A 24,111-nucleotide genomic window follows, 5' to 3' on the forward strand; every position below is an offset into this window, starting at 1 on the left:
CGTGGAGGGCTAGACACATCGACCAATGCTCGGTCATGATGATAAGATAGAGCAAGGTGGTCCTTTGTAGCCATCTACAATGTTTGCCCGCACGGCCCTTGTGTGAACTCGCTTTGGCTTTGACGTGAATGACTTTTCTGAATGCGACGTCTGCGCCGTTGTGTCCAAGCTTGAGTGTTGCCAGCGTAGCCTGATGTGTTCCGAGGGCTCAACACCATTACTTTCCGATGCTAGGCCGCAATGTAACATCCCACTGACAGACTTTAACCCAGAGTGCTACGACCAATTGTGAAACGAGGCCCTGTACTTTCAGTAGCAGGCTCGGGAACTCGATTGCACCGCTTACCCTTTGACGAAGAGAGTAAATTGGCAAGCACTCCGCGTTTGAAGCTTCGGGCTCCGAACACAAAAAGGTCCCAATTCATAAAGGCGAACGACGATCCAAAGCATGGCCGGAAGCATGTCTGCTGCACACTTTCTCAGGACGGTGCAACCGGGTAACCCCCGCAGTCAGAGGAGGCGTATCCCAATTCGCGGGTCTGTAAACTTATCAAGTAATGTTGTATTTGGAGCCGATATGTAAAACTGGAGGTTCCGGGTTTTGGGATTGCAAGGCGAATGAATCCAGGTCTGTGGCTACGCGCAACTCCATCAGGGCACGCCAATTGTGGCTTTTAAAGAACCTTCCATGTTGGTAAAAAGAAGAGGCTTGAGGGATGCGTTCATGCCAGATTCAACCAAGACAAGCTGCAGAAGCCAGGCCGCGTCGATACGGGCATTGTCGCAATTAACCAGACTTGGCCATCTTTTGACGACACTTCTTCTCATAGGACTCCAACAGTCGGCGCGAGTCGTTATCGAGAGTTTCCGCTCCTCCATTCTCCAACGCCCTTTTGACCAAGTTGACACCTTCTTGATACCGACGGAAAAAGTACAGCTCCTCGACTGCATGAACGAGCTCCTGGGTGCGCATTTTATTCGTGCCAGGCTGCAGAGGCAGCGCTACATGTTTGTAAATCTACTAACGCCACAGTCAGATTCAAGAACTCAACCAAGAGCTCACAAGCCAATTCACGCGGCTGATGAGTGAGTGGTGGTGTAGCTTACCTCGCCATTTTCAACGCGAACACGGTACTCCCGCTTCACAGCCTGAAAATTCGCCTCCGTCTGACCGGTCCTGTCGGCCTTGTTCTTGGCGACGTCGACTTCGTCATCGGAGATTTCAATGTTGAGAATGCCGTTGTCTTCGTCGTCCATGGTGGTGGTGCGCGTGAATGAGAAAGTTTTTTTGCGGCGAGGTTTCTGTTTCTTGGCCCCACCGGGTTAAACACTTGGTTGTACCTTGTACTTGTGATGCACCAACTAGTCGGCGCATAGTAATGGAGTGTCCTCCAGTCTGTTCATTACAGCCTAGTTAATTTCTGTATACCAAAATCAACCAAAAGCGAATTACAGTCTAAAATAAAATGCGCGGCAGTTGCCGCCCCAGAGGTAACAGGTTGCTAGCTGGAGTCTGGACCTGCGTTGCAGACACGCTAGCTCAATGCAGTAATTGTAAGCAAAGAGCCTCGAGTATAATTTTTGTAATTTTTCATTCTCCTGTTTTAAGCTTTCGACAGTCCCTGACTAAAAATATTTTCTGCCTTAGAAGTAACGTCTGTTGAAACTGAGCACGTGAATCCATCTGGACCACTTTCAACAGATAGCATCATAGCAATGTGCATTGCACCGTGATGCCGAATCATTGTGGCTGATCCATTGTCCTGTGAGACCTGCAGATGTCTCAAGCGGACGCTAGGGTTGGGCAATTTTACTTCAGCCCACACAGAGACTATAACAAGGAGGGCGTAAAAATGAACAATATATCCGTGCTCTCATTGCATCACCGGCTTGTATATTGAGCATTCTCCTTGTTCGATTCTCTCATGACGTGTTGTGAAGCTTTGGGCCATGCCTGCATCAGGCCCTTTCATCCTACAGAAACGTTCTGGAACTATATTATACCCTCATACTAGGATCAATGGACGCAACTTTTCTACATCCTTCTAACGAGAGCGTAGGCCAATCTCGGCTCCGATACCATCACTTTGCTTCACAAGCCGGAGACCATTGGCCGTTGGCTTCTGTGCTTGGGTAAGAGGACACAATCAGAACGACCAATGCGAGTCATCTCGGCAAATTTCGGTGGCCACACACTGGCATATACACCCAAGAAGAGATAGGCTTGTCGAGACCAACAGCTCTTGGCATGGGGGACGAGGCTTTGAAGCCAGCTGGCCAGAGCCTTAAGAGCCGCAACATTTGTGGGATGGTCTGTCGCGGGCATGACAGCAGTCAATTTTCCTTCTTCACGCCATCAGATGACAACTGTACGGAGTAGGTAAGCTTGATTATTATACTGCCCCTAAACTTTTAAAAAAAAAAGAAAGAAAGAAAGAAAATAAAACAGACAAGAATATCACGTTCAACTAATACCGCCCATTCAGGTATCCATGGTAGATCAGAGCTGCATGCTTCCTTCGTCAAGGAGAGAGCTTTAATTTGAATACGCCTTCATTTTGTCACACATTTGTCTTTCTATTCACGTCTTTCTTGTCTCCCCAGTCTCGAGAAGGCACTATTATTTTCTGTTCTTTTGTTTTCTTTTTCCAACAAGTCAGCATTTTTGCTTTTTGAAGTCTCTTTGCAGCCTCAGCTCTGTCAAGCAACGAAATGAACTAATGGACACTTTCCTGAATGCACCGTCTCGCAAGGACACACCAGAACGGATATATCTGATGTGTCATAATTTGGCCTCGCAGAGAAATCCTGTAGACAAAGCCGCGTGATCCGGCATATGGGTCGTCTCATGTCAAGCACTGTCCTCCCGGCACAGTACAATGGCGGCAGGACCAACTTGATTGCATGGCCGTATGCCAACTCGTCCTGTTACTTACAGCCAGCTGTAATTACCTGCACCTTGAATGCATTTGGGCCGTGCCGAACTTCCGAACCCGCAGCCCAGACCGTTATCCTGATTGGAGAACTGGCAAGGCCTTGTACGTTCGCGCAAGCCACTACACCATAGAGGTTCTCACTCGTGATGCCCAAAAGAATACCAGACCCAGGCCCCTTGTTATCTCCAAGTACACACTAACATATTGCTGTTCCTAAGACGCAATACTAGATGCTTCGATACCTCACTGTTGTGCAGTTTTGCCCCCGATCCTCCTCCTGTGCTGGAGAAGTATGCTTCTAATGATCAAAGAAGAGATTTTTTTTTTTTCTCAGATTGCGTCTATATAACTGGTAAGTCCTGTTTGGGTTTTTTTGGTTTCTTCCGTACGTAGAGCACGCGCAGAAAAGGTATTCACTTCTTTCCCCTGATCGCGGATCGCCCAACATGGCCGACGCTGGCTCTTCCTTCAACGCCAGTTCGGTCGACCTGGACAACACTCCTCTAGTTGACATCATCTGCTACCTGAACGGCAGTGGCAATGCCTACGACGACAGGCTGGGCTTGCACATTGCCTCTATTTTTGTCATTCTCGTCGTCTCGACGGCGGTGACCTTCTTCCCCGTCCTGGCAACCCGTATCCGGCGCCTCAAGATTCCCCTGTCCGTCTATCTCTTTGCTCGCTATTTCGGCGCCGGGGTCATCATCGCAACCGCGTTTGTGCATCTTCTTGACCCGGCCTACAGTGCCATCGGCCCCAATACCTGCGTTGGCCTGACGGGGGGGTGGTCAACGTACTCCTGGCCGCCGGCGATTGCCCTGTCGTCCGCCATGGTCATTTTCCTCCTGGACTTCCTCGCCGAGTACTACGTCGAGAAGCGGTACGGGCTCGTCCACGCGGCGGTTGAAAATATAATCACCGACGCACCCGGGGCTGACGGCAACGGCGCACATGGCTCCCACTTACACCTGCACTCGGCGGACCAAGATGACCATCCGAAAAGCGCGAGACTCGTGCCCGCGGCGGTCAAGAGCGAGAAGCAAGGCAGCGACCTGGAGGAGCTGAAGCATCTCTCTGGCGATTCGGAGGAAATCCACCGCGCGTTCCAGTCGCAAATCTCGGCCTTTCTGGTGCTCGAGTTCGGCGTCATCTTCCACAGCGTCATCATCGGCCTCAACCTTGGCGTGGCCGGGGGCGACGACTTCAACACCCTCTTCCCCGTCCTCGTGTTCCACCAGTCGTTCGAGGGCCTGGGTATCGGCGCTCGTCTCAGCGTCATCCCCATTCCTACGAGGTGGAGGTGGTTGCCCTGGGCGCTTTGCTTGGCCTACGGACTGACGACGCCCATCTCCATTGCTATCGGCCTAGGCTTGCACAGTACCTACAGCGGCAGTTCGTACACTGCCAATGTGGTCTCTGGCGTGCTGGACTCCATCTCGGCTGGGATTCTCGTCTACACCGGGCTGGTGGAGATGCTCGCGCGAGATTTCCTCTTCAATCCGAACCGTACCAATAACAAGAAGCGTCTGGCGCTTATGCTTGTTTCGCTGTACCTTGGGTGTGGCATTATGGCCTTGATTGGACGGTGGGCATGAGCGTCTGTGATGGCTGGGGAGCGAGACGGGAGAAGAAGGCTAAGCACAACTATAGCTGTAGCTTGCAGGTGCAGATGGCTATGGTTTCCATGCCATTGACTTGACAGTGTTTTTTTTTTAATTCGAGGCGGAGAGGACGAAATGCGGCTGCTCGCTTATAAAGACTGGACACCCAATCTCGTAAATCTTGAAGGAATATCTTGTGCTTTCACTCTAAAGCTAGGAAAATATATTTGATAATATCCTCTAAACTATTCCCAACGCGTGACGGGGCTCTACTGCTTGACTTACTGTTACATAAGCCTCCATACAAAACGTTGCCTACACGTTTCTGTTCCTACCCTCAACTTTGCACTCTAATCGTTCGTGTTTGTTAAATGAACTGGCTGTAGAGTTTATATGCAGATATGTAGGTACGTGTCGCAGCCCATCTCCACAAATGGAAGTGCCAAGTAAATAAGAGACTGGAGGAATTGATCTGAGGTGACAAAGAATGGCTAAGAGAATGAGGGAAGCATGAGCATTTCGAGGAGAAGAAGAGGCTTCAAAGTGAACGTCGTACCTTGGAAGACAGGCCGAGTAACTTTGTGCGGATGGCGAATGGCGAATATACAACCTCGCAAATTTGGAGTGCCTGGAGAAAGGTGTCCCTGCCATCTTTTTTTAAAGTTGGGCATATCTTGAAGACATACAGACCAAGGACTGGGAGCACCGTGGTGTGTCATCGATTAGTCTGCGACAAACACAAAGCATCGGTTCCGGAATATGCCAACCGGCCAACAACATGTGAAAAGCGACCTAGTTCAAGGGAGGATTAGTGTGCCGTAATGAGCAAACAGATGATGCAGTGGAAATGGAATTGAAGGACACGGAATGCCCAAAACGTCCCTTACACCCGAGGCACTACGCCGAACAGACAAGGTCTGTCATGTTGATTGTAGTAATGTCCAGTATAACAACCGTAGCTTCGCATTTTAGAAGGAAATTCATACGTACCCAAAACAGGACAAAACATATCAAAAGAGAACACCCATTTTAGGAGAGACAGGAGTTCCCCAGAGAGGAAAACAACAGCATTCCGCAATCTTCCTCCGATGGCCCCACGATGTGATATCATACATGATACACCTGAGGCAAGACTGGCTTGCTACCACGATGCGTCATCTTCCAGAAAGATCTGAAACTAGGGCAAGCATTTAGCCGTCTATGGGCGAAATGCCAAGGGGTTGGTTCGAGCTTGGGTCGTTTGTTGGATCATGTTCATGCGACCTGACCATGCGATTGCCAAGATGAGCTGCGGCACTCGACTACGACGGAAATGCAAAACAACACCGTCTGGGATTCTAAGAACCAACAGGCGCACAGGACAATACGTAGGCCTCGATGCGAATTCGCTACGACCCCGCGGAAGGGTTCTTGTTTGGCACCGCTTGTACCAACTGTATCAGAATGCCAAATCTACGTGACGTCAAACAATCAGGACACAAAAGACGGCGACATTTGCCACAACTTTCGGAGCAGGAGAGCCAAGCATGATGCGTCTTTGTCGCCAGCATCAGTCGGAATACTCAGCGCTGGCACGGCCAGTGAGCACGGCATGGCAGCTATAAGTAAGGCCGCTTGTCCTCCTCCTGGGCAGAAGCAACCAAGCACATTCAGCATCATTTCCAATCCCATCACTTCAAACACTTCAAACACTCATCAATTTCAAAGACTCAGTCTCCTTTCTTCGCCACCATGAAGTTCATCGCTGTATTCACCACCGCCCTCTTTGCCGCCGTGGCCATGGCCAACGTGGATTTTGCTCCTCGAGACGAGCAGTGCAAGGTAAGAACAGCACCTCTTCCGCCTCACCATACGAAACCTTACTAAACGAGATTGTACAGAAAGAAGGTGAAACGTGTACTCGCCAGGACGTACGTTATAAATCCCTTCTGGTAGAGAAAAATGTCGGCTGCTAACCAACGTCTAGATCTGCTGCACCGGATACTGCCTTGTGTGGGAGACGAAGAATGAGGTGAGTCTTGGAACAGCCTTTGCTTGCAAGGCCGTCAGAACACTGACCAGACGGTATCAGGGAACCTGCCAGAAGAAGGACAAGTAAAAGTAGGCGCTTGCAAGATCGGGCCAATAGCGGACACTCTGGCTAGTCCTCGTTGCGCTATGCAGATCAGGGTGTGCTATTTTTGAGAAGTATCCACGGCAGTGTCGTGTGTTTTTGTTTTGGCAGTTTTGTATCGAGGTGAATAAAACGCGGAGGGAAAACCCACATTTGTTTGCCATGCCCTTCGTGATGCTGCCCCGGGGTAAGCAGTCGCGGGCATGGCGTTCCCGTCTCTATCCAAGTGTGACCGTGAAGATTGTGTATGACATGCCCCAGCTTTCCTTTGCCGTTTTCCAATTTCGGGTGAGGCTTTCGTAGCGGCGAGTTGGTAGGGTATTACTTCTTCCGCAATGTGTGGTGAGACGGATAGCCTTCACGGAAAAGCCTAAAAATGATGGGAAAACAGAAAGAGGAATCCGGACTTGGGAGTAAAATATGTCTCCTATTTATAGTAATAGCTGAAGAAAATCTTCAATGCTGGTATATAGTCGCGGGCGAGCTCTTTCCGTGAAACCAGAGCTACATGCCACTACGTCCAAGAATAATTTCGTCTCCGTTTGCCAGGGTTTTGTAATATCTTTTGATGCGATCTGAAATCTCCCGTGAACCAGGAAGTTCCTCGTCATCGATACACGGCGTCAGGAGTTTGATGGAATGCCTTGCGTAGGCACCATCTCGCCTCTTTCTGTCGCGTAAATATAGTCGTATGTAGGTGTCCAGCAGAACATGCAGTCTTAAGACGACGACGGGATACTCGACTGTCGTGAAGAAACCAGACCCACGACCTGGCCTGTGTGGCGGGAGGTCTGCCGAGCTGGATGCGAGCGTCAGATGCTGAGGCAGTTCCAGCTGCTGCTGCCCTGAGGACGGTAAAGGACTATTCATTTGTGGCAGAAACCAGAGAATCTGACAATGGGTGTATAAAGTAACTGTCCGGGCAGAGTTCCCGAGATGCATGTGAAAAACTGGCTCCATTGCTTTCCGGCGCTGGGGGCTCCAGGGACATGCATCTTTGTCTGGGCAATGCGCGAGGTTTCTGGCATTTTCAAGTGCTTGTATAGCTTCAGCTAAACGGGACCCGGGAACAATAAAGTCTATCGACTTGGCTCAAATTTAGCCCAATGTCTAACTTGGTCACATGGAGTGGAATACATACGCCAATGGTCGATGGAATGCCATGGACATTGAGTAGGAATTGACCCCAGAGGATGCATGAAGCCCCAGCTGCGTCGAGAGTCTCGGCTAGCGATGCCACCAGAGATTCGGAAATGTCTGTCATGATGGATATGTTGAAAGAAAAGAGCAAAATAGAAAGAGAAATGCAGGTGTTGGGGAGTCATAAGTTGGTGCGGCTGAGGCCGAGATGGTGACAGCGACGGCCACGGCGAGCGTCCACCCCTATACGGAGCAGAGGGCTTTGGGACACCATTGTACATTGAGGTTTACTTGGACAAAAACATCAAATCTCGACCTGCCACAGCTGAGCCCGCTGGCGCGAGCCGACAGCACTGTTTGTTTGGTCAGGGGTATCAGGTCAGAGTCGAGTATTGATTCATGTCTGGTCTGGGGTTCAAACCTTGACTCCTTGAGCCACCATCGGGCCCTGAGCCACACTGCCGTTGGTCGACTTGCGCTTTGTTGGCTTGGAACGAACTAGCTTCACACCTCAAGCTCTGACAGTCAGACCACACATATGAGAAACCGACAGCTCCTTCAGAGCCCCTAATTCTTGGAACCGATTTCACCTCTCTTTCTGCTCTCTACGGCACATCGGTCACCTCGTCTCCTTACGCGCAAAAAGTGTCGAGCACAAGGGATCAGTAAAGAATGGAGGCCTCCACAGCAGGTTCCGGTATGCCAACCGATGCCCCGCCCAGGGAACAGCACGATACTGCTCCAGATGCATCAGTGACGCGGGCTGCCGCCCCATCACCTCCGACTCCCAAGGGCGACATTGCGACCGAGAAGAAAGAATCGAAAATGGCCAATGATGGCCCTACAACCGCTGCTGTAGGACCTGCAATTCCAGCTGATCAAGTTGCCGCTCCTGCCTCTGAGCCCCAGCCGGCGGTTGACATCGACAAGACCAAACCAGAGGACTTTGACGGCGAGGTTGCCACTAACAACGTGCTGCCCTCGCCCGAAACGATCAGGAAAATAGAGGACTACATTGTCCTTGATCGAGACGGCAAATCCAAGACATTCAAGAGCTTGTATAGTGGGAACAATGTAGCGAGACGGGTGCTGGTGGTGTTCATCCGACACTTCTTCTGTGGCGTACGTAGGCTTTTCGACATCTTTTTTTCTCTGCGACTCCAATAGCTGCTAACCCCAAGGTACAGAACTGCCAGGAATACCTTCGAACACTCTCAGAATCAATTACCCCCGAGGCCCTCCTCCAACTCCCCGTCAGCACCTTCATCGTCGTCGTGGGATGCGGCGACCCGGCCCTCATCAACATGTACATCGAGGCGACCAACTGCCCATTCCCGCTATACACCGACCCCACACGGGCACTCTTTGACGCGCTCGGCATGACCAAGACGCTTGCGCTGGGCTCCAAGCCCGCGTACATGAGGAAGAGTATGTGGAGGAGCACTCTGGACAGCATCGGCCAGGGACTCAGGGTCCTCCCCAAGGGATTGTCTCTCAAGTCCGGAGACCAGCGTCAGGTGGGCGGCGAGTTCCTCTTTGAGCCACTTGATATTGTCACGCCCATCACGACGCCTAAAGACGAGCGGCCGACGGCCATGGGGTCGATCCAGGGCGCGAGCAGCGGCAGCAGAGATCGCGGAGATGACGGACCTGTGGAGGAGAAGAGAGTTACCTGGTGTCATCGGATGAGGACGACGCGCGACCACGCCGAGATTCCAGAGCTCATGGAGGTGCTGGGGCTGAGCGCGCAGGAGCTCCCGATCAAAGACCAGGACGCGTGGATGAAGGCGTTGCAGTCGAGGAAGGGGACGGGGCTGACCATGGCTAGCAAGATGAGGAAGCTGAGCGAGTCGAAGGAGGCTGAAGAGGCGTAACGAGTACAACGAGGAATGGGTCTTGAGCATCGACAGCCAGCGTATTGCGATTTGCAGCAAATCTTTGGGTTTTTTTGTGCAGCGTCTTATTCTCAGATTAGCTATCATGATGAGCAAAAATGTCTAGGTAATACACAAAACATCTTTCTTCAACGTCGTCAGTCATGAACCCATGATCCGTCCTCCTCACTCCGCACAACCTCATCTACCCTCAGCCGCTGTGTCATGATCTCTGTTCCGTTCACGAGATCATTCTCAACCGCTCTCTTGTCCCCCTCTTCTATCGTCTTGACTATCCCCGCTCGGACATGTCGCTCCCTTAATCTCTTCCTCGCAACTTCGAATTCCACCTCTACAAACCACAACTCGTCAAATAATGCAGCGGCGTCCCGCCAGACGTCCTTGTCCAACGCGAGATAGTTGCCTTCCAAAATGACTATCTTATGCGTTGGTAATACGGCTATATCGTCCTCCTTGGGGTCTTTGACAGCATGATCAAATGATGGTGCAAGAATGGGTTGCGCCGATATCGGTTCCCGAAGCTTCTGGATCAAGGTGAGAAATTTGGCCGCGTCAAAGGTGAATGCTGCGCCGCGACGGGCGTGAGCATTGGCAGGATCCGGCATGGCGGAGAGCGCGTCCCGGGTGAAATGGAAGCCATCCATGGGAACGTATGTTGTTGGCGGAGGAGTGTTGGTGGAGGTCTCAGCGGCATATTCGTTGAGTCTTTTAGAGACGACTTGTGAGAGTGTTGTTTTACCTGAGATGTTAACGGTTTGCAAACATGCGAATGACGCTAACTCTTTTTTTTTTGTTGATGTCTTACCTGATCCGGGGATACCCCCGATGCCAATTACTGTCCAACGCAGCGTATCATGTCAGTCATTGGTGATAGGCTTCGTGTAGGATGTGGGAGTGAGTCTTAAGCTTGGGAGTGAGCTTACACAGCCTCTGTCCAGGTGCCAGTTGTTGATACCTGTCCCATGCTTTTTCGACTAATTTTTGGACCTGAGTGTCCATTTTGAGACGGTATACGACCGAAACAAATACCGGGATTTTGAGGAAGAGGAAGTACTCCGAGGTTGTTGGAACTGGCGCTCAACCTCGCGGCACCCATCAACCCCACGTCCCTGGCCCCACATATGGAGCTGTGATGTCAGTTTGGAGGGACGAAGGTCATACAAAAGTCGCTCGCTGTTCAATACTATTAGACCCGAAGTGCCTAGCTAGTGTAGTTGCAGGATTTGATCCAGAGCATTCCATACGGCCGTGATGTCAACTACATGAATGCCATTCTTTAAATTGATTCTGTATGTTCGCGTTCGCTAGACACGTGCTCAAACTTACAAACCTACCTAGGAGCCTAGCAGGTTGGCATCTGTCGTCACATGTATACATCTTCTCATAGTGAGATAAACGACCTAGAGATTTCAACAAGGAATGGAGGAGAGGTCGCTGATGACATCTGTTGCGCAATGTTAATTGTGAAACTTGTTACAGAGCGCTTGCTGACAAAAATGAATTGTACGGGTCAGTCTTGGGGTGGGGCAAATTGGGCCAAAAATCGTGTTCGACTATTTTTGTCGCTTACTGCCAATGTAAAGTGGCGGGGTACGTCGGGCATTAAGGTCATCAATCAACTTTTTTCGAGTGCGATGTTGATCGACTCTCCCCACTTCACCGAACAAAAACGTCGTTAGCATGGCAGCCCAAGTTCCCACCGACGCTCTGAAAGAGCTGAAAGGTACATTAAAAATTGTTTGAGTGTTTGCACTGCAAACTTTATGACTAACCTTGAGCTCCATCTGTAGTGAATGACGCCGCAAAGGCAAATGGCAAGGGCGCAAAGCCTGCACCTGCCGGCGACGACGACGACCACGCAGAGGATTCTGACGACGACGCCGAGGAGAATGCTGCCGGCATCGGGGCCGATGGAGCAACTGGAGCTGCTAAAAAGAAGAAGAAGAGAAAGCCCAAGAAGAAGAAGAAGAACCCTACCACCCAGACGGAGCCACCTAGCGTCATGGTGAGCCAGCTATTCCCCAACAAGAGCTATCCCAGGGGCGAGGAAGTCGAATATATAGACGAGAACCGTTACCGAACTACCGATGAGGAAAAACGCCATTTGGACAACTTGAATACGGAGTTCCTGAGCGATTACCGAGAGGCCGCTGAGATTCACAGACAGGTTCGCCAATATGCCCAGAAGTCCATCAAACCCGGCCAGACCTTGACTGAAATTGCCGAAACCATCGAAAATAGTGTCAGATCTCTCACCGGCCACTCTGGATTAACTGAGGGCGATGCCATGGTTGCTGGTATGGGTTTTCCGTGTGGCCTCAGCTTGAACCACTGCGCTGCACACTACACGCCCAATGCTGGCAACAAGATGGTTCTGCAGCAGGATGATGTTATGAAGGTAGACTTTGGTGTTCACGTCAATGGCCGAATTGTTGACTCTGCTTTTACTGTGGCCTTTGAGTCCAAATACGACAACCTGCTCAAGGCTGTCAAGGAAGCCACAAATGCTGGTATCCGCGAGGCGGGTATTGATGCCCGCGTCGGTGAAATCGGAGGCGTCATTCAGGAGACCATGGAGAGCTTCGAGGTGGAGATTGACGGCACTACATACCCCGTAAAGAGTATCCGCAACCTGACGGGCCATAACATTTTGCCTTACAGCATTCACGGTACCAAGGCCGTGCCTATTGTCAAGAGCAACGACCAGACCAAGATGGAAGAAGGTGATGTCTTTGCTATCGAGACTTTTGGGAGTACCGGTAACGGCTACGTCAGAGACGACATGGAGGTTTCCCACTACGCCAAGAACGCAGACGTCCAGCACGTGGACCTTCGCCTGAGCTCAGCCAAAACGCTGCTCAACGTGATTAACAAGAACTTTGGCACCCTGCCTTTCTGCCGTCGCTACCTGGACCGCCTGGGCCAGGACAAGTACTTGCTCGGGGTGAGTGCAGCCTATTTCTTTTTGACGTTGACGTGATTTATGCGGGCGCTAACTGTGGTGCAGTTGAACAGCTTGGTTAACAGCGGCATTGTCGAGGCTTACCCGCCCTTGTGTGACAAGAAGGGCTCGTATACTGCTCAATTCGAGCACGTAAGTTGCAACTCTCTACAAGACAATTCTTGCGCCGTGTATGCTAACAACGGACAAGACTATCTTGATTCGGCCAACCGTGAAAGAGGTCATCAGCCGGGGAGACGACTACTAAGCTGTATAATCTTCAGACATAAGATAGCATCTGAAATAAGACTGTCCTGTTTGTTAAACCATGATGGAGTTGACCACGCGCAACTCAAACCCGTACTGATGCCAGGTGAGAGCCTTACGGATGATGTTGGTTATACCCGCGGCTACAGTCGGTGTTTGCGATGAAGCCGAAGTGGAGGACGTTTCATGTAGGCTGCAACCTCCCTTGGCAAAAACCGCAACGCCGAGGTCATCCAGTGACCACACATCACAGCGGGCCTGGGGGACACTGGCCGCGAGACAATAACTGAAGGCAGCGCTCCAAGAATCTATGTGCACTTGACAACCTCCTCGCGAGAAATTAGCTCTCCGATAATCCCGATATAGCACAACTTGACAAAACGACCGTTACCGGATGCCGTGACCCAGCCATCAAGTGCGTTTTTCAGATCTCGCAACTTCCTCCGCCCTTGCCACCCCGAGCTTCTCCAGAAACTAAGCTGTCTCCGCACGCAGCCCGACTGCCGGGCTGCTTATCTTCTGCCGCCGTTCACGGGCAAACCGTTTCGGCCTCTGAAGCCTCCAGACGCCCGAGCCAATCAGGGCCGCGGAGTAAAATTTCTGCTCCCGGTGCTTTATCGCGCTACCAAGACAAAACCACCCACATTGGGTTTAGTGCGACCCCAAACAGGAATAGCGAGCGACTGTGGCACAGCAAAAAAAACTGGTCTGCACGCGTGCACGCTCCGAAGTAGGCCGGGCGGAGGTTAAAGCCTCTCACATGTGTGGCACCTCAGGCAAATTTATCTATGTACAGCCTCTTCGCCCCCCTGCCAGTTCGGACGTTTCTTCTCCTGAAAGAAAAAAAAAACCTCGTTTCATCAACGTTCAGCAACCAGTCGTTACACGGTCTGTTCGCCCTTTTTTGTTTGGCACATCTACGATCGTGAGCGTTGCTTTTTTTCTCTTTTTGTTCGGCGAGTCGTCCTTTCTTTTTTTCAGGCATAGACTTAATTGTCACGAGACGACTACGCGTACCAGATTGAGTCACAAGCTCGGCGCCATCAACAATCGGATTGGACTCGCGCACAACTCACAACCAGTCTACAGAGGATTTCTTAGACTTGCGATAAAAGCTCCTCCCTCCCCAAAAGGACACCAGCACTCGAACGTTACCACATACACCACCAATCCACAATGAAGGTCTTCTCCAACGCCGTCACCTACAACTACTCCTGGGACGAAGTATCAACCGCCAACTGGCGCAAGTACGGCCCATGGAACAACAAGTCAGGAGCACGTCATCGCCGTGGACACGCTCTCCCGCACGGTCGACCCCGAGACGGGCATCCTCCGCACCGAACGCCTCATCACCTGCAAGCAGTCGGCGCCCGACTGGCTCAAGACCCTGATGGGCAACTCCATGGACGTGAGCTACGTCTTCGAGGCGTCCTACGTCGACCCGGCCCGCAAGACCCTCACCATGGTCAGCCAGAACCTCACGTGGAGCAACCTCGTCAACGTCCAGGAGGAAGTCACCTACACCCCGCTTAGCAACCACCAGACGCAGTTCCAGCAGTCGGCGCGCATCACCGCCCTCTGCGGCGGCTGGCAGCGAATCAAGAACAGCATTGAAGACACCCTCGTGACGCGCTTCAAGGAGAACGCCGTCAAGGGCCGCGAGGGCTTCGAGCGCGTCCTGGAAATGAGCCGCATCGTCTTCGCCGAGGAGAAGGCCCGCCAGCGAGCCATCCTGTAATCTGCGATCGATTGCCCCCTCGACCGCTTCACGACGCGCTCATCTTCCGTGTACAATGATCTCTCCGCACCAGTGTACGAAAATCTTTTAGAACCGGGGGCCTTTTTTCATTTGTCGAAGGGGAACAAATCTTTGGAAACGGCGTTCTATATTAGCTCTGCCAAGAACACGACCCCAGAGGAGAGAGCTATACCTTTGCAGCATTTTTCAGCACCGGCGTTAGGGAGGTTTAAAAAAATGGGTTTATGGTTTTTGTTTCATTTTGACGTCTTGATGTGGTTTATAATACCCGAGCATAGAGGTTCGCGAGAGGCGCGGGTAATGATAGAAGAATAGATTCCCTTCCTTCGGGAGCCTTCTACAATTAGTTTTGCATGTTGAAACAGCCTTGTGAATCACTCCATCACTATTTTCCAAAAAGGCCCACCGGCTTGATGCGTGATCCAAGTAGACACCGCTTTATGCGCAAATATATCTGCTAATGCCAATGACAAACATTGTCATTCGCATGACTGTTCGTTATCATCAATTTGCAACTGGGGACCGAATTTTCTTGATAGCCCCTTCAATGCAACCCCCATCACCCCCCACTATAAGCGGAGGTCTCGGTCTGCCTAGGGGCCGTGAGAAAGCGTGCGTAGATAAGCAGTGGGCCGGATTGCATGGTATACAAAACATAGACAACGCTCCGGGATGGGACATGACGAACCCTTGTAAAATCTCTGGCTGTGGTCTGGATTTGGACTCGGCAGAAGAGACATCAATCGCTGTACTGTTTTTGTAGCCAAGGGTCTGAGTGTGGAATGTTGTGTATACCGAAAAGATGGACGTGACTTGAGAGCTGTCAGCGGGACCCGTTGATGCATCCTCTTTTGGACATGGCATGGTAGACTTCACTGGAAAACTGACAACGATGCAAGAGCCGTTAAGACGTAAAACTTCTGGTATTTACTGCCGTGTGATCATGCCAAGTCGTAAATAATTCATGCACGTTCATCCAATACATACAGCCTCGCAAGTTCCGTCTAAAACAACCATGATACATAGCGGTTATAGAATTTGGACCATCCGGTGCTGGCGGCGATCTTCTCCTTTTGAAGATCCAAGAAGTCATTCTCCTCCTGATCGATGATGTCCTTCCCGGCGTAAAAGTCGGCCTCGTGTGCCCCTACTCCTCGGCTCTTAGTAACAATCATGTGTCCAAATAGAAGAATCAGGTACAAAGGGACGCCCAGATAACCAGTGATGAAGTTTTGGTAATCAAAAGTTATGCCGTCATGGTGAATAAAGACATCGAAATTCTTGGTGAGGAGGATAAGAATGCAGAAGAAAAGAGCAATGTACGTTCCAATGAGACCCTGAGGAGCGACATAAGACATGACGCTGTCAGAAATGTTCTGTGCGCGACGAGCCTTTAGGAAGTAGATGTAAGTGACCAGGAGGGAGATCCAAGACAGGAGGCCGAAGATGGTGGTCAGATTCACAAAGTAACCAAAGACCTTTTTGGAGTCGTCGGAAACAACCATGAAGGCCAAGCAAGCAAACGCGGTACCGACAGCGAGGGCAGGCACGGGAACACCCCGGCTGTCAGTGCGACGGAAGATGGCGGGGGCAGAGCGATCACTAGCGAGGCCGTAAAGGGTTCGGCTTGCAATGTAAAGATCCGAGTTGGCGGCAGAAAAGACAAAGACGCAAATGCAAGCATTAATAATGTGAGGCAAGCCAGAGACACCGGCAATAGTGGCGGCGACGACGAAAGGACTGGCGCTGGCTCCGGTCGTTTGCTTGTTGGCAAATGCGAGCTTCTCGTGGTTGTAAGGAACAATCATGCCCACGAGCAGAACGCTGAGGCAGTAAAAGAACAAGATACGGTAGAAGGTAAGCTTAATAGCCTTGGGAATGGATCGACGCGGGTTCTGGGCTTCGGCAGCAGTTACACCGACGAGCTCAGTTCCAAGATAGGCAAAGGTAGCGTTGACCATGACTGACCAAAATCCCAAGAATTTGCCAAGGGCACCATGAGGACCAGATTTGTATAGCTGCGCAAAAGCGCCAGGGTCACTCCAATATCTGAAGCCACTGGCATCATGGTTCGGCCCGCCGCCGCAGGCAATGATGAGGGCGAAAAGAATTATGCCAATCACTACAATAACCTTGAACGAGGACAGCCAGAATTCAAACTCGCCGAAGAACTTGATTCCTCCAAAGTAATTGATACAGACAATGGCGACGAGGAAAATGGCGACAAAGACACCAGGATTAACCTTCTCGCGGGGTACCCAGAAAGAAATGACGAGCGAAGCGGCCGTAAGCTGGTTTGGGGTCACAATAATGTACTTCATCCAGTAGCTATTGAGGGTTGGCGTCAGTGTATATACACCAATTGACTTTAGAATGCCGTCATGGAACCAAAGAGGGACGGGCCAAAGCGAAGGCGAGCAAACTTACCACCAGCCAAGCGCAAATCCAAGAGAAGGATGACAGTATCGGGTGGCATAGCCTGTGAAACCAGAGCTCAAGGGCAACCAGGCAGCCATTTCACCCAGACCGGCCATGACCATGAAGACGAGCAAGCCGACAAAGGTATAGGAAATGAAGAGAGACCCAGGCCCGGCCTGCGCAAGAGCCTTACCAGTTCCGACAATGAGACCAGTTCCAAGAGCACCACCAATGGCAATCATGGTGATGTGACGAGCCTTGAGTCCCTTGTGAAGCATGGTGTCGGGCGACGTCTCCAAACCACGAATCTCAACATTGTCGTACTGGTTGTGCCGAATGCTTGCCTTCTCAGGATCGCTCCCATTGCCATCGCCCTTGCCCGGACGGGCATAAATACCCTCGGAATTCATGACAACGGTTGGGCCGCGTATCGATGCGTGGCTAATGGTGGAGTGAAGAAGGGTTCCCAGGACTTGCAACGGCGACGTTGAAGGGAGAATCAAATATGTGAACAGGTCAATGCAAAAACGAAGTAGTCGCGTGAGGAGGGGAAACCTTAGTAGTCCTTGGTGGCTCCTGCCAAAGTAAATGCTGCGCTCAGCAGCTGCAGTGCAAGGGTTTCCGGTGAGGCTAACGAACAAGGTATTGCTTCTTGTTGCTGATAACCTCCACGCACCTAGACAGTGCGGCTGAAGGACCAGATCACCAAGGCTCACAACCTTGTGCAGGCACAAAGTCCAAACCACACCTCGCTAGAAGAATTTGGGGTGGCACACCTGGATGATTGGGTAGGCCATCCGCATTCTTCTAGTATTTATACTCGGTCGCCCATGCGAGATGTGAGCCCTCCTCTTCCTATCACAATACACACAATACATGGCCACGTTGGCCAAGATGAACCCCGGACACTAACCCACAAGTCGTGGAGACAAGTCCTTGAATTGCGTCTATCGTCAACACGGCCTGTGCTAGAATGACTAGCACGGAGGCGGACGAAGCACACGGATAATATTTGCAAGGCTGGAAAGGTCGAAAGCTAACCAGGGGTCGGACGAAACCAAGCAACCCTGGCAGCCTGATTTGCGTAGTCGTGATTAGGCACGCGAGTTGCAAAAAAGGCCGCACACCCCGCACCTACAACCACACACACAGGTGTGCGGCCTTTTTTGCAACCCGCGTGTTAGAGTGGCGGTTCATGGTGTGGGTGGAGAGGTCATTGGGGCCCTCCATCTCAAGGGGAGGCTTTTTGTCCACAGATCGCCCAACAGCCAAGGGCAGGCCCCAGGCAACATTATTTACCCCGGACTGAATTTTCGACAGGCCCTCGACAAACAAGCCTTGCCAAAGCCAGCTTTCTTTCTCGTAATAGGGGGCCTAGCAACATGAAGAAGTACCCGTTGGCAACTAAGTGGGCTAGCCACTTTAGGTGAACCAAGCCTCCATCAGCTGAGGGATTGGAGGCAAGCTTCTCCGCAACTGTTATCAACGGGCCATTATCCTTGCTTGCTGACGAACTGAAACGGATGGCCAAAACGTGGACCGATTGCAGACATATGGGTCGGTGTAACATCATTCTCTCCGTTGCAGCCCAGCTAATATGGGAGAGACGTTGACAATCTGCGCGCCAAGACAATGTTTGTATGTATCCAACACATGAACAAACCTCGAGGCATACTAACTTCAAGTAAGTACTGTAAGTAGTAGTTGCGCGACATGCAATATTCTTTGTCTTCTACGGAGTACTGTTGGGCCATGGCTCTGTTGGCGGCGATCCCACATCAGCCACTCCCAACCACCACCGTCACGGGACGAGACGCCAAGCCGAGGGGAAAACTGTCCCATTCATTTCTCTTCTTCACACGAACCACCCAACCTGGGCATACTGCGCGAGTTTTCGTGGATGCTACGATTCTGTCCGGTGATTTGTGTTGGACACGAGTCGTTCCTTTACACCACCACAGTCTGATCCCCAAAACTCCACAACGCGATGAAGCAGTTCTAGAAGACCAAGTGGAGGGCCAAGAAAAAGCTTGAGATAAGAGGCGCACCACAAGCTTTTATCACCAAGCGTCTTTGACCCCACAGCGTGGAGTGCTGTTGATAGTGCAGAGGTTTTGTTGTATTGGCTGACCCATATCATCGTCCTCCACAGTGCCAGTGGGTGAAAGGATGTTACTCGCGAATTGCCCCTCGGTGAAGTCATCTAGGTTCCAGGATCCAGGTTCCCCAGGCCCATCCATAACTTGGCTTATCGCGGGGGGCCAAGAGCAGGAAACGACATATGGAGTCGGTGGGGAAAACAAACATCAGCCAAGCCCTCCTGCTAACTTCCCAAATGAGAGGCTTGGCATAAGCTGCTATGGAAATGTGTGTTCGACAAGCTGGGCGGCGAAGGTATGCCATGTACGGAAACGGCTGCTAGCCACAGCAGGAAAGTCAGCCAGCCTGCCAAAAGCTGACTGTGATCGCGACGGTGAGGATTTGCGGGCACAAGCCACTTCTGCCGCTACACCTTTCTTGGTCAAGGTTGAGGATAAGCTTGTCCAGCCAGACGCACTGGTGCGGTGTGTGTTAGTATCAACTGGCGCAGCTGGGTTGTTTCCGGGTGGATTGGTGGATAAATGCGACTCAGGTTTACGCGACATCTCCGGCAGTCACCGCGATTGATCGTCGCCAGCATTGACCTTAAAGGACTTCCTCAGAGTGAGACATCGACATTACGCTGCACGTGGGAAATGCTCAGAAATGCACCATAGTACTACTCCGTACTCCGTACTTGCAAAGGTCTCATCGCAACCCCCAAGTTGATGTATCTTTTGAGCCACGATGCACAATTATTCCTTGATTCAGCCACATGAGATGATGGCAAGATCTTTGAAGGCGTCCTTGAGCGCAGCCACCCGCCTTGGCGAGGCTCTCTGCCAATATTTCCAGAGCCAAGCTCAGCCGTATTAGAAGTGGCGTAAACAAGCGAACCTCGGATACAGCCAAGAGTCACTTGCGAAAGATCGAACAAGTCAGCGCCGCCAAGTATCCGGATATGTAATACCGGGAGGGCCTGTGCCAATGGCTCATGTGAACTCTCGAGGGCCAGCGAGGCTATTCATGTGCCAAGTCATTGCACCTCTCAGCAATTTCGACAGGGGCTGGGGGCAACTTACAGCAGCTCCCTAATTGAGACATTGTGAGGAATTTGGCACTGACCATGAGGCGGCCGTTATACTCTTGACGCTCCCATGTCGCTGTTGATTTCGCGAGCTGACTGGCGGTGTCGCAACTTGTCGTGAAACTCTAAATTTCAACAGATGGAGGTTTGATGTGTACTTAAGTATGGAGCAAAGGTTTGCTACTTCCTTATCAGTTTCCTAGAGACCGACAGTCATTTACAAAATTCCCAAACGCGCTCGACCAAATTTGTTGTTTCGTCAGCCAAATCAATCTGACCTGTGTTTGGGGCAAGGCGACCTAAAAACTAGTTCGGTTTCATCAATCTTATTCATTATTCCACGCCGGGATGTCGGTGTCTATTTGCGTGCCATGTATGGATCAGTCGGTAGCAGCCTGGTCGGAACACACGTAGGTACTTACCGTCGGATGCATTCGAGAACAGGCCAAGATGCTGTGCAATTCAATGTAGCTTGTTCTGCCTCACTTTTTGCTCTAAGGCGTATTTGCAAGGAGTACTTGGGCACACGCTTGGCGCAATTGACGAAATTCTTGAAGCCTTGGTGGCTCACTTGTCATGAGCAGCTGACGTAGTACTGTTCGAACAACAGCTTCGTGGCATGCTACAGCACGTGGCACTCAGAAGGAGAGTTACCAATAAGGAGAAACAGTAGAATAGTCTTTCAAGTTGTTTGTCCAAATAATATTTGAAACCCGGCGAATTCGGAAAGACGGATAGCTTGATCGCGGAGCATTTCACAGTAATGCTAACGGACACAACTCGACGACGTCCAGCTCTGCAAACATACTTAACACGACGGCATATTGAATCTCCCCGCCATCGATGCCTTCCCACCTCCTGCCACGAGCGCCAAATACCCCATTAGCCCGCGCTACCTGGCCGCGGCACTCTGGGACGACTACAAACCCTCGGCTTGACACGGCCTGCTCACTGGGCGCCGGTCCGCCCCTCCCCTTACAAGACAAGCCTCAAGTTTACCGCCCGTAGGGGCCGCGGGACTACGCTCACGGAGTTATTGCACGCCCTTGCGCTTATTTCCTCGGCGACGTCTGTCCCGCCGCGGGAAGCGGCTGGGTTTCGATCAGAGACAGCCCTTAACCTGTGTTCATCTACGCACCATTGTTTTGGTAGAAAGGCGACATGGCGCGTGCGGAAACGTATTAGGCGCGCAGAGGATAGCTCTGGCCGTCAGAAGGCGATGCTGGCGGAGATGTGGACTGTTGCGCAGCAAGTCCGCCGAGAGATACAAACGGCGCTGGAGAAAGGCACAAGATACAGTATTCTGGGGTTGATGAGATTTGTCAAAGACTGGAGGCGGCAGATGGCGAAATATGTTGGCAGGCCCCGTATGATAGGGTGGGCTGTGACCAGTTTGGGTGTTTTGGACGGGGAACCGGCTCGTGATGGAGGGGGAACATGTGCAGGAGGAGAACGCTGGCGGATTGGGAAAGCTAGGTTCACCTTGAGTGCGCAGGCGTCCGGGCGGCGATCAGCATCTCTGTTATTTCTGTCAAGGGGGAGTCGTTGTGCATAGATGTTAGTTGGCAGGATGGACTGGTTGATACACTCATCGTGGGAAACTGGTCACTGATCTTAGGGAGTGGTTGGAATATCTGGCTACGGTGTGGATCCTCATACTATTGAATATTGGGTATCGAATAATAAGATACTACACGTCGCTTGATTGGAAAATATTCACGCTGACCCAATTCATGCTACAAGACTTTTGTCCACATGCTCCGTTCTAAAAAGATGGCCCTTGCACCATGATGAAATGTTTAGTTTGATACTCGGAGGTGATATGTACCATTTTCTTCCCGAACGTATCTTATCGTCGCCGACTTGGGAAATAACTTGGCGATTTCCCTCTCGTTTGCCATGATGGCTCGGTAGCTCAAATCGTACATGGTAGACCGTAAGAGCGCAGCCTCGCCGAAATGGCTGTGATCCCGGACCATGACCCGGTTTGACAAGGCTATGGAGATGAGAGCGAACAGCAGCTGCAAGCCCATGATTAAACCGAGAATAAGGTGCACATAGGCCCACTTGTTGATATCAAGCGTGATGCCCTGGACAGGCACGCGACCAAGTGCCTTGATGTTGGTATTGGCTTGGGTGGTGGTCCAGATCACACCAGACGCAAAAATGCTCGTGAGGACCCCCATGAGAACTGTGTCGCCGCCCGCGGGAGACCCGAACAGCGACTCGGCGGGATAGCTTTGAAACTGGATGTGGTTGGAGAGATTTGTGCCCATGGATGCTCCGTAACCTTGCAGAGCAATTGCTGCCGGGGCCATTAGTTTGATGTTATCCCCGAGTTGATGCACCTCGAGGACAGCATTGACAACTGGGCCTACAGAAATATTGCATCTGTAGAACCAGGGGTTGGAACTAGATGCTTCGAAAGCAGAAACAACGCTCCATCCGACATGCTGGTCGTTTACAGGATCGACAATAAAGGTCGTTTGGTCGGGGCCATTCTTCGTAGGCAATGTAAACGACGTCTTGTTTGCGTCGGCAATGGTGATATTGTCAAAGTCGCCACTTCCTCCTCGCGTAACCTTGAAAGCTTGGCATTTCGATGTAGTTGATATCGAGCGATTGGTCGCTGCCATGAAGTAGTATGGTAAATTCTCTGGTGTAGATTCATAAAACGTAGAGTAGCATGCTGTTGTGTTATCGCATCCTATGGCGATAGTATCCGGGTTATACAGCGTGCCGGGCGTGGGTGGGCTGAAAGAAACAGGATAATTGACGCCGCTCGCCAGGGCGGACATTCCATAACTATTAACCCAGGGCTGTATTAGTGGCCGTTGCATTATTTCGACATGTTTTGCGGCTGTTGAATCCTACGCACTTGTTTGCTGTGAATCGGAGCGCATTCAGAGCCTGCAATTGTGACGGTGTCTGCTGCTGCTGGGATAAGACTCTATTTGTCTGAATGCTGGTCAAGTCTGGAATAGACACGATGCCGTTGATCGTCGGGACAATCTTATCGGCGCCATTGACATTGTATGTCAAACCCAAACAGGCGAGTCCAATTTGAGCGGCCTCCCAACCCAAGTTAGCATGAGTTTCATCGATCAATACATGTTCCTACTAGGTGGCATACCACATTGATGAGTACGCAGACGATGACATAAAAGCGAAGAGTGTATCGTTCAGAGAGGTACAATAACCGAACCATACGGCTAATATTTTCGCTCTGAAGAATGAGATCAACCTAGGTAACGTTAGACATAGTTTTCTCCTGAGGGGCAGTTATAGTAAAGTTTGTTTGGGGTCCCGACCTCTCGAGGTCTCCATTCTTTTAAGCTCAACACCCACCATCGTAAGGTGGCCATCATGTGTTTTAACGAACTGGCTAGGTTCAAACTTAGAAGGATAGACAAGCCAACAATTAGCGCGTTGAAGTCCTTCTTCCTCGTTTTAGGCATTGTTATATTGGTCGAATACCGCCATAGCACAGCATATATGGCCGCACAGAAAACCAGAGTCATGAGCCATCGAGACAAGCAAGCGCCTAGCAATCTTCGTAGCTGCCGGCCTTTGTGGAGTCGCTCATACGTGAAGCTGTTGGCTCGAGATGACAAACGATAAGACTTGGTAGTCACATCTGAGGAGCTCTCCTTGAGTGAACCCATATTGACGTTGTATTACATAGCCCACGACAATAATGAAGAGACCGTGGCAATGGAAGCGGTGGTGCCTGCGCTACGACGCCATGTTCTTGGCTAGGCAGAGAGAGAATATGCCTCTGTTGGGGGCCCATTTGAGGTTTATGAGTGGAGGTCAATCACCAGCCCTATGGCCTGCCGGCCCGCCTATCCAGGTGGCATCCAACAGGTCCCCTT

General features: G+C 51.2%; 10 protein-coding genes across 10 annotated transcripts; 5 read left to right on the forward strand and 5 right to left on the reverse strand.

The window, feature by feature from the left end:
• Nucleotides 1-787: 787 nt before the first annotated feature.
• On the reverse strand, nt 788-1,257 carry J3458_005786 (uncharacterized protein; the record flags this gene model as incomplete). The annotated part of the gene is made up of 2 exons (XM_007815179.1): nt 788-1,018; nt 1,108-1,257. 2 exons carry the CDS (start codon nt 1,255-1,257, stop codon nt 788-790), a joined length of 381 nt encoding a protein of 126 aa, XP_007813370.1.
• Nucleotides 1,258-3,325: 2,068 nt separating this feature from the next.
• J3458_005787 (uncharacterized protein) lies at nt 3,326-4,705 on the forward strand. The gene has a single exon (XM_007815180.2). It carries the CDS (start codon nt 3,383-3,385, stop codon nt 4,529-4,531), a length of 1,149 nt encoding a protein of 382 aa, XP_007813371.1. The 5' UTR covers nt 3,326-3,382; the 3' UTR covers nt 4,532-4,705.
• Nucleotides 4,706-6,268: 1,563 nt separating this feature from the next.
• Nucleotides 6,269-6,635, forward strand: J3458_005788 (uncharacterized protein; the record flags this gene model as incomplete). Its single annotated transcript, XM_007815181.2, has 3 exons — nt 6,269-6,358; nt 6,418-6,447; nt 6,504-6,635. The coding sequence occupies 3 exons, from the start codon at nt 6,269-6,271 to the stop codon at nt 6,633-6,635; spliced, it is 252 nt and encodes an 83-aa protein (XP_007813372.2).
• Nucleotides 6,636-7,154: 519 nt separating this feature from the next.
• J3458_005789 (uncharacterized protein) lies at nt 7,155-7,610 on the reverse strand (the record flags this gene model as incomplete). The annotated part of the gene is made up of 1 exon (XM_007815182.2): nt 7,155-7,610. The coding sequence occupies one exon, from the start codon at nt 7,608-7,610 to the stop codon at nt 7,155-7,157; it is 456 nt and encodes a 151-aa protein (XP_007813373.2).
• A 601-nt stretch (nt 7,611-8,211) lies between these two features.
• On the forward strand, nt 8,212-11,085 carry J3458_005790 (uncharacterized protein). Its single transcript, XM_007815183.2, has 2 exons — nt 8,212-8,912; nt 8,978-11,085. The coding sequence occupies exons 1-2, from the start codon at nt 8,463-8,465 to the stop codon at nt 9,662-9,664; spliced, it is 1,137 nt and encodes a 378-aa protein (XP_007813374.1). The 5' UTR covers nt 8,212-8,462; the 3' UTR covers nt 9,665-11,085.
• J3458_005791 (uncharacterized protein) lies at nt 9,718-10,758 on the reverse strand. The gene is made up of 2 exons (XM_066118989.1): nt 10,491-10,758; nt 9,718-10,424 (listed from the first exon to the last, which is right to left on the reverse strand). Exon 2 carries the CDS (start codon nt 10,327-10,329, stop codon nt 9,823-9,825), a length of 507 nt encoding a protein of 168 aa, XP_065976511.1. The 5' UTR covers nt 10,330-10,424; nt 10,491-10,758; the 3' UTR covers nt 9,718-9,822.
• Nucleotides 11,086-11,341: 256 nt separating the features above from the next.
• Nucleotides 11,342-13,627, forward strand: MAP2_1 (Methionine aminopeptidase 2). The gene is made up of 4 exons (XM_007815185.2): nt 11,342-11,408; nt 11,476-12,629; nt 12,693-12,779; nt 12,838-13,627. The coding sequence occupies exons 1-4, from the start codon at nt 11,366-11,368 to the stop codon at nt 12,892-12,894; spliced, it is 1,341 nt and encodes a 446-aa protein (XP_007813376.2). The 5' UTR covers nt 11,342-11,365; the 3' UTR covers nt 12,895-13,627.
• Nucleotides 13,628-14,283: 656 nt separating this feature from the next.
• On the forward strand, nt 14,284-14,631 carry UPS2 (Phospholipid metabolism protein; the record flags this gene model as incomplete). Its single annotated transcript, XM_007815186.2, has 1 exon — nt 14,284-14,631. One exon carries the CDS (start codon nt 14,284-14,286, stop codon nt 14,629-14,631), a length of 348 nt encoding a protein of 115 aa, XP_007813377.2.
• A 733-nt stretch (nt 14,632-15,364) lies between these two features.
• On the reverse strand, nt 15,365-17,870 carry DIP5 (amino acid transporter). Its single transcript, XM_007815187.2, has 3 exons — nt 17,080-17,870; nt 15,541-16,980; nt 15,365-15,464 (listed from the first exon to the last, which is right to left on the reverse strand). Exons 1-2 carry the CDS (start codon nt 17,478-17,480, stop codon nt 15,657-15,659), a joined length of 1,725 nt encoding a protein of 574 aa, XP_007813378.1. The 5' UTR covers nt 17,481-17,870; the 3' UTR covers nt 15,365-15,464; nt 15,541-15,656.
• Nucleotides 17,871-21,104: 3,234 nt separating this feature from the next.
• J3458_005795 (uncharacterized protein) lies at nt 21,105-23,980 on the reverse strand. The gene is made up of 4 exons (XM_066118990.1): nt 23,548-23,980; nt 23,370-23,480; nt 23,115-23,308; nt 21,105-23,041 (listed from the first exon to the last, which is right to left on the reverse strand). The coding sequence occupies exons 1-4, from the start codon at nt 23,899-23,901 to the stop codon at nt 22,036-22,038; spliced, it is 1,665 nt and encodes a 554-aa protein (XP_065976512.1). The 5' UTR covers nt 23,902-23,980; the 3' UTR covers nt 21,105-22,035.
• Between the last annotated feature and the right edge of the window lie 131 nt (nt 23,981-24,111).

The sequence above is a fragment of the Metarhizium acridum genome, assembly GCF_019434415.1.
Source record: "Metarhizium acridum strain ARSEF 324 chromosome Unknown scaffold_31, whole genome shotgun sequence".
NCBI classification, from domain to species: domain Eukaryota; kingdom Fungi; phylum Ascomycota; class Sordariomycetes; order Hypocreales; family Clavicipitaceae; genus Metarhizium; species Metarhizium acridum.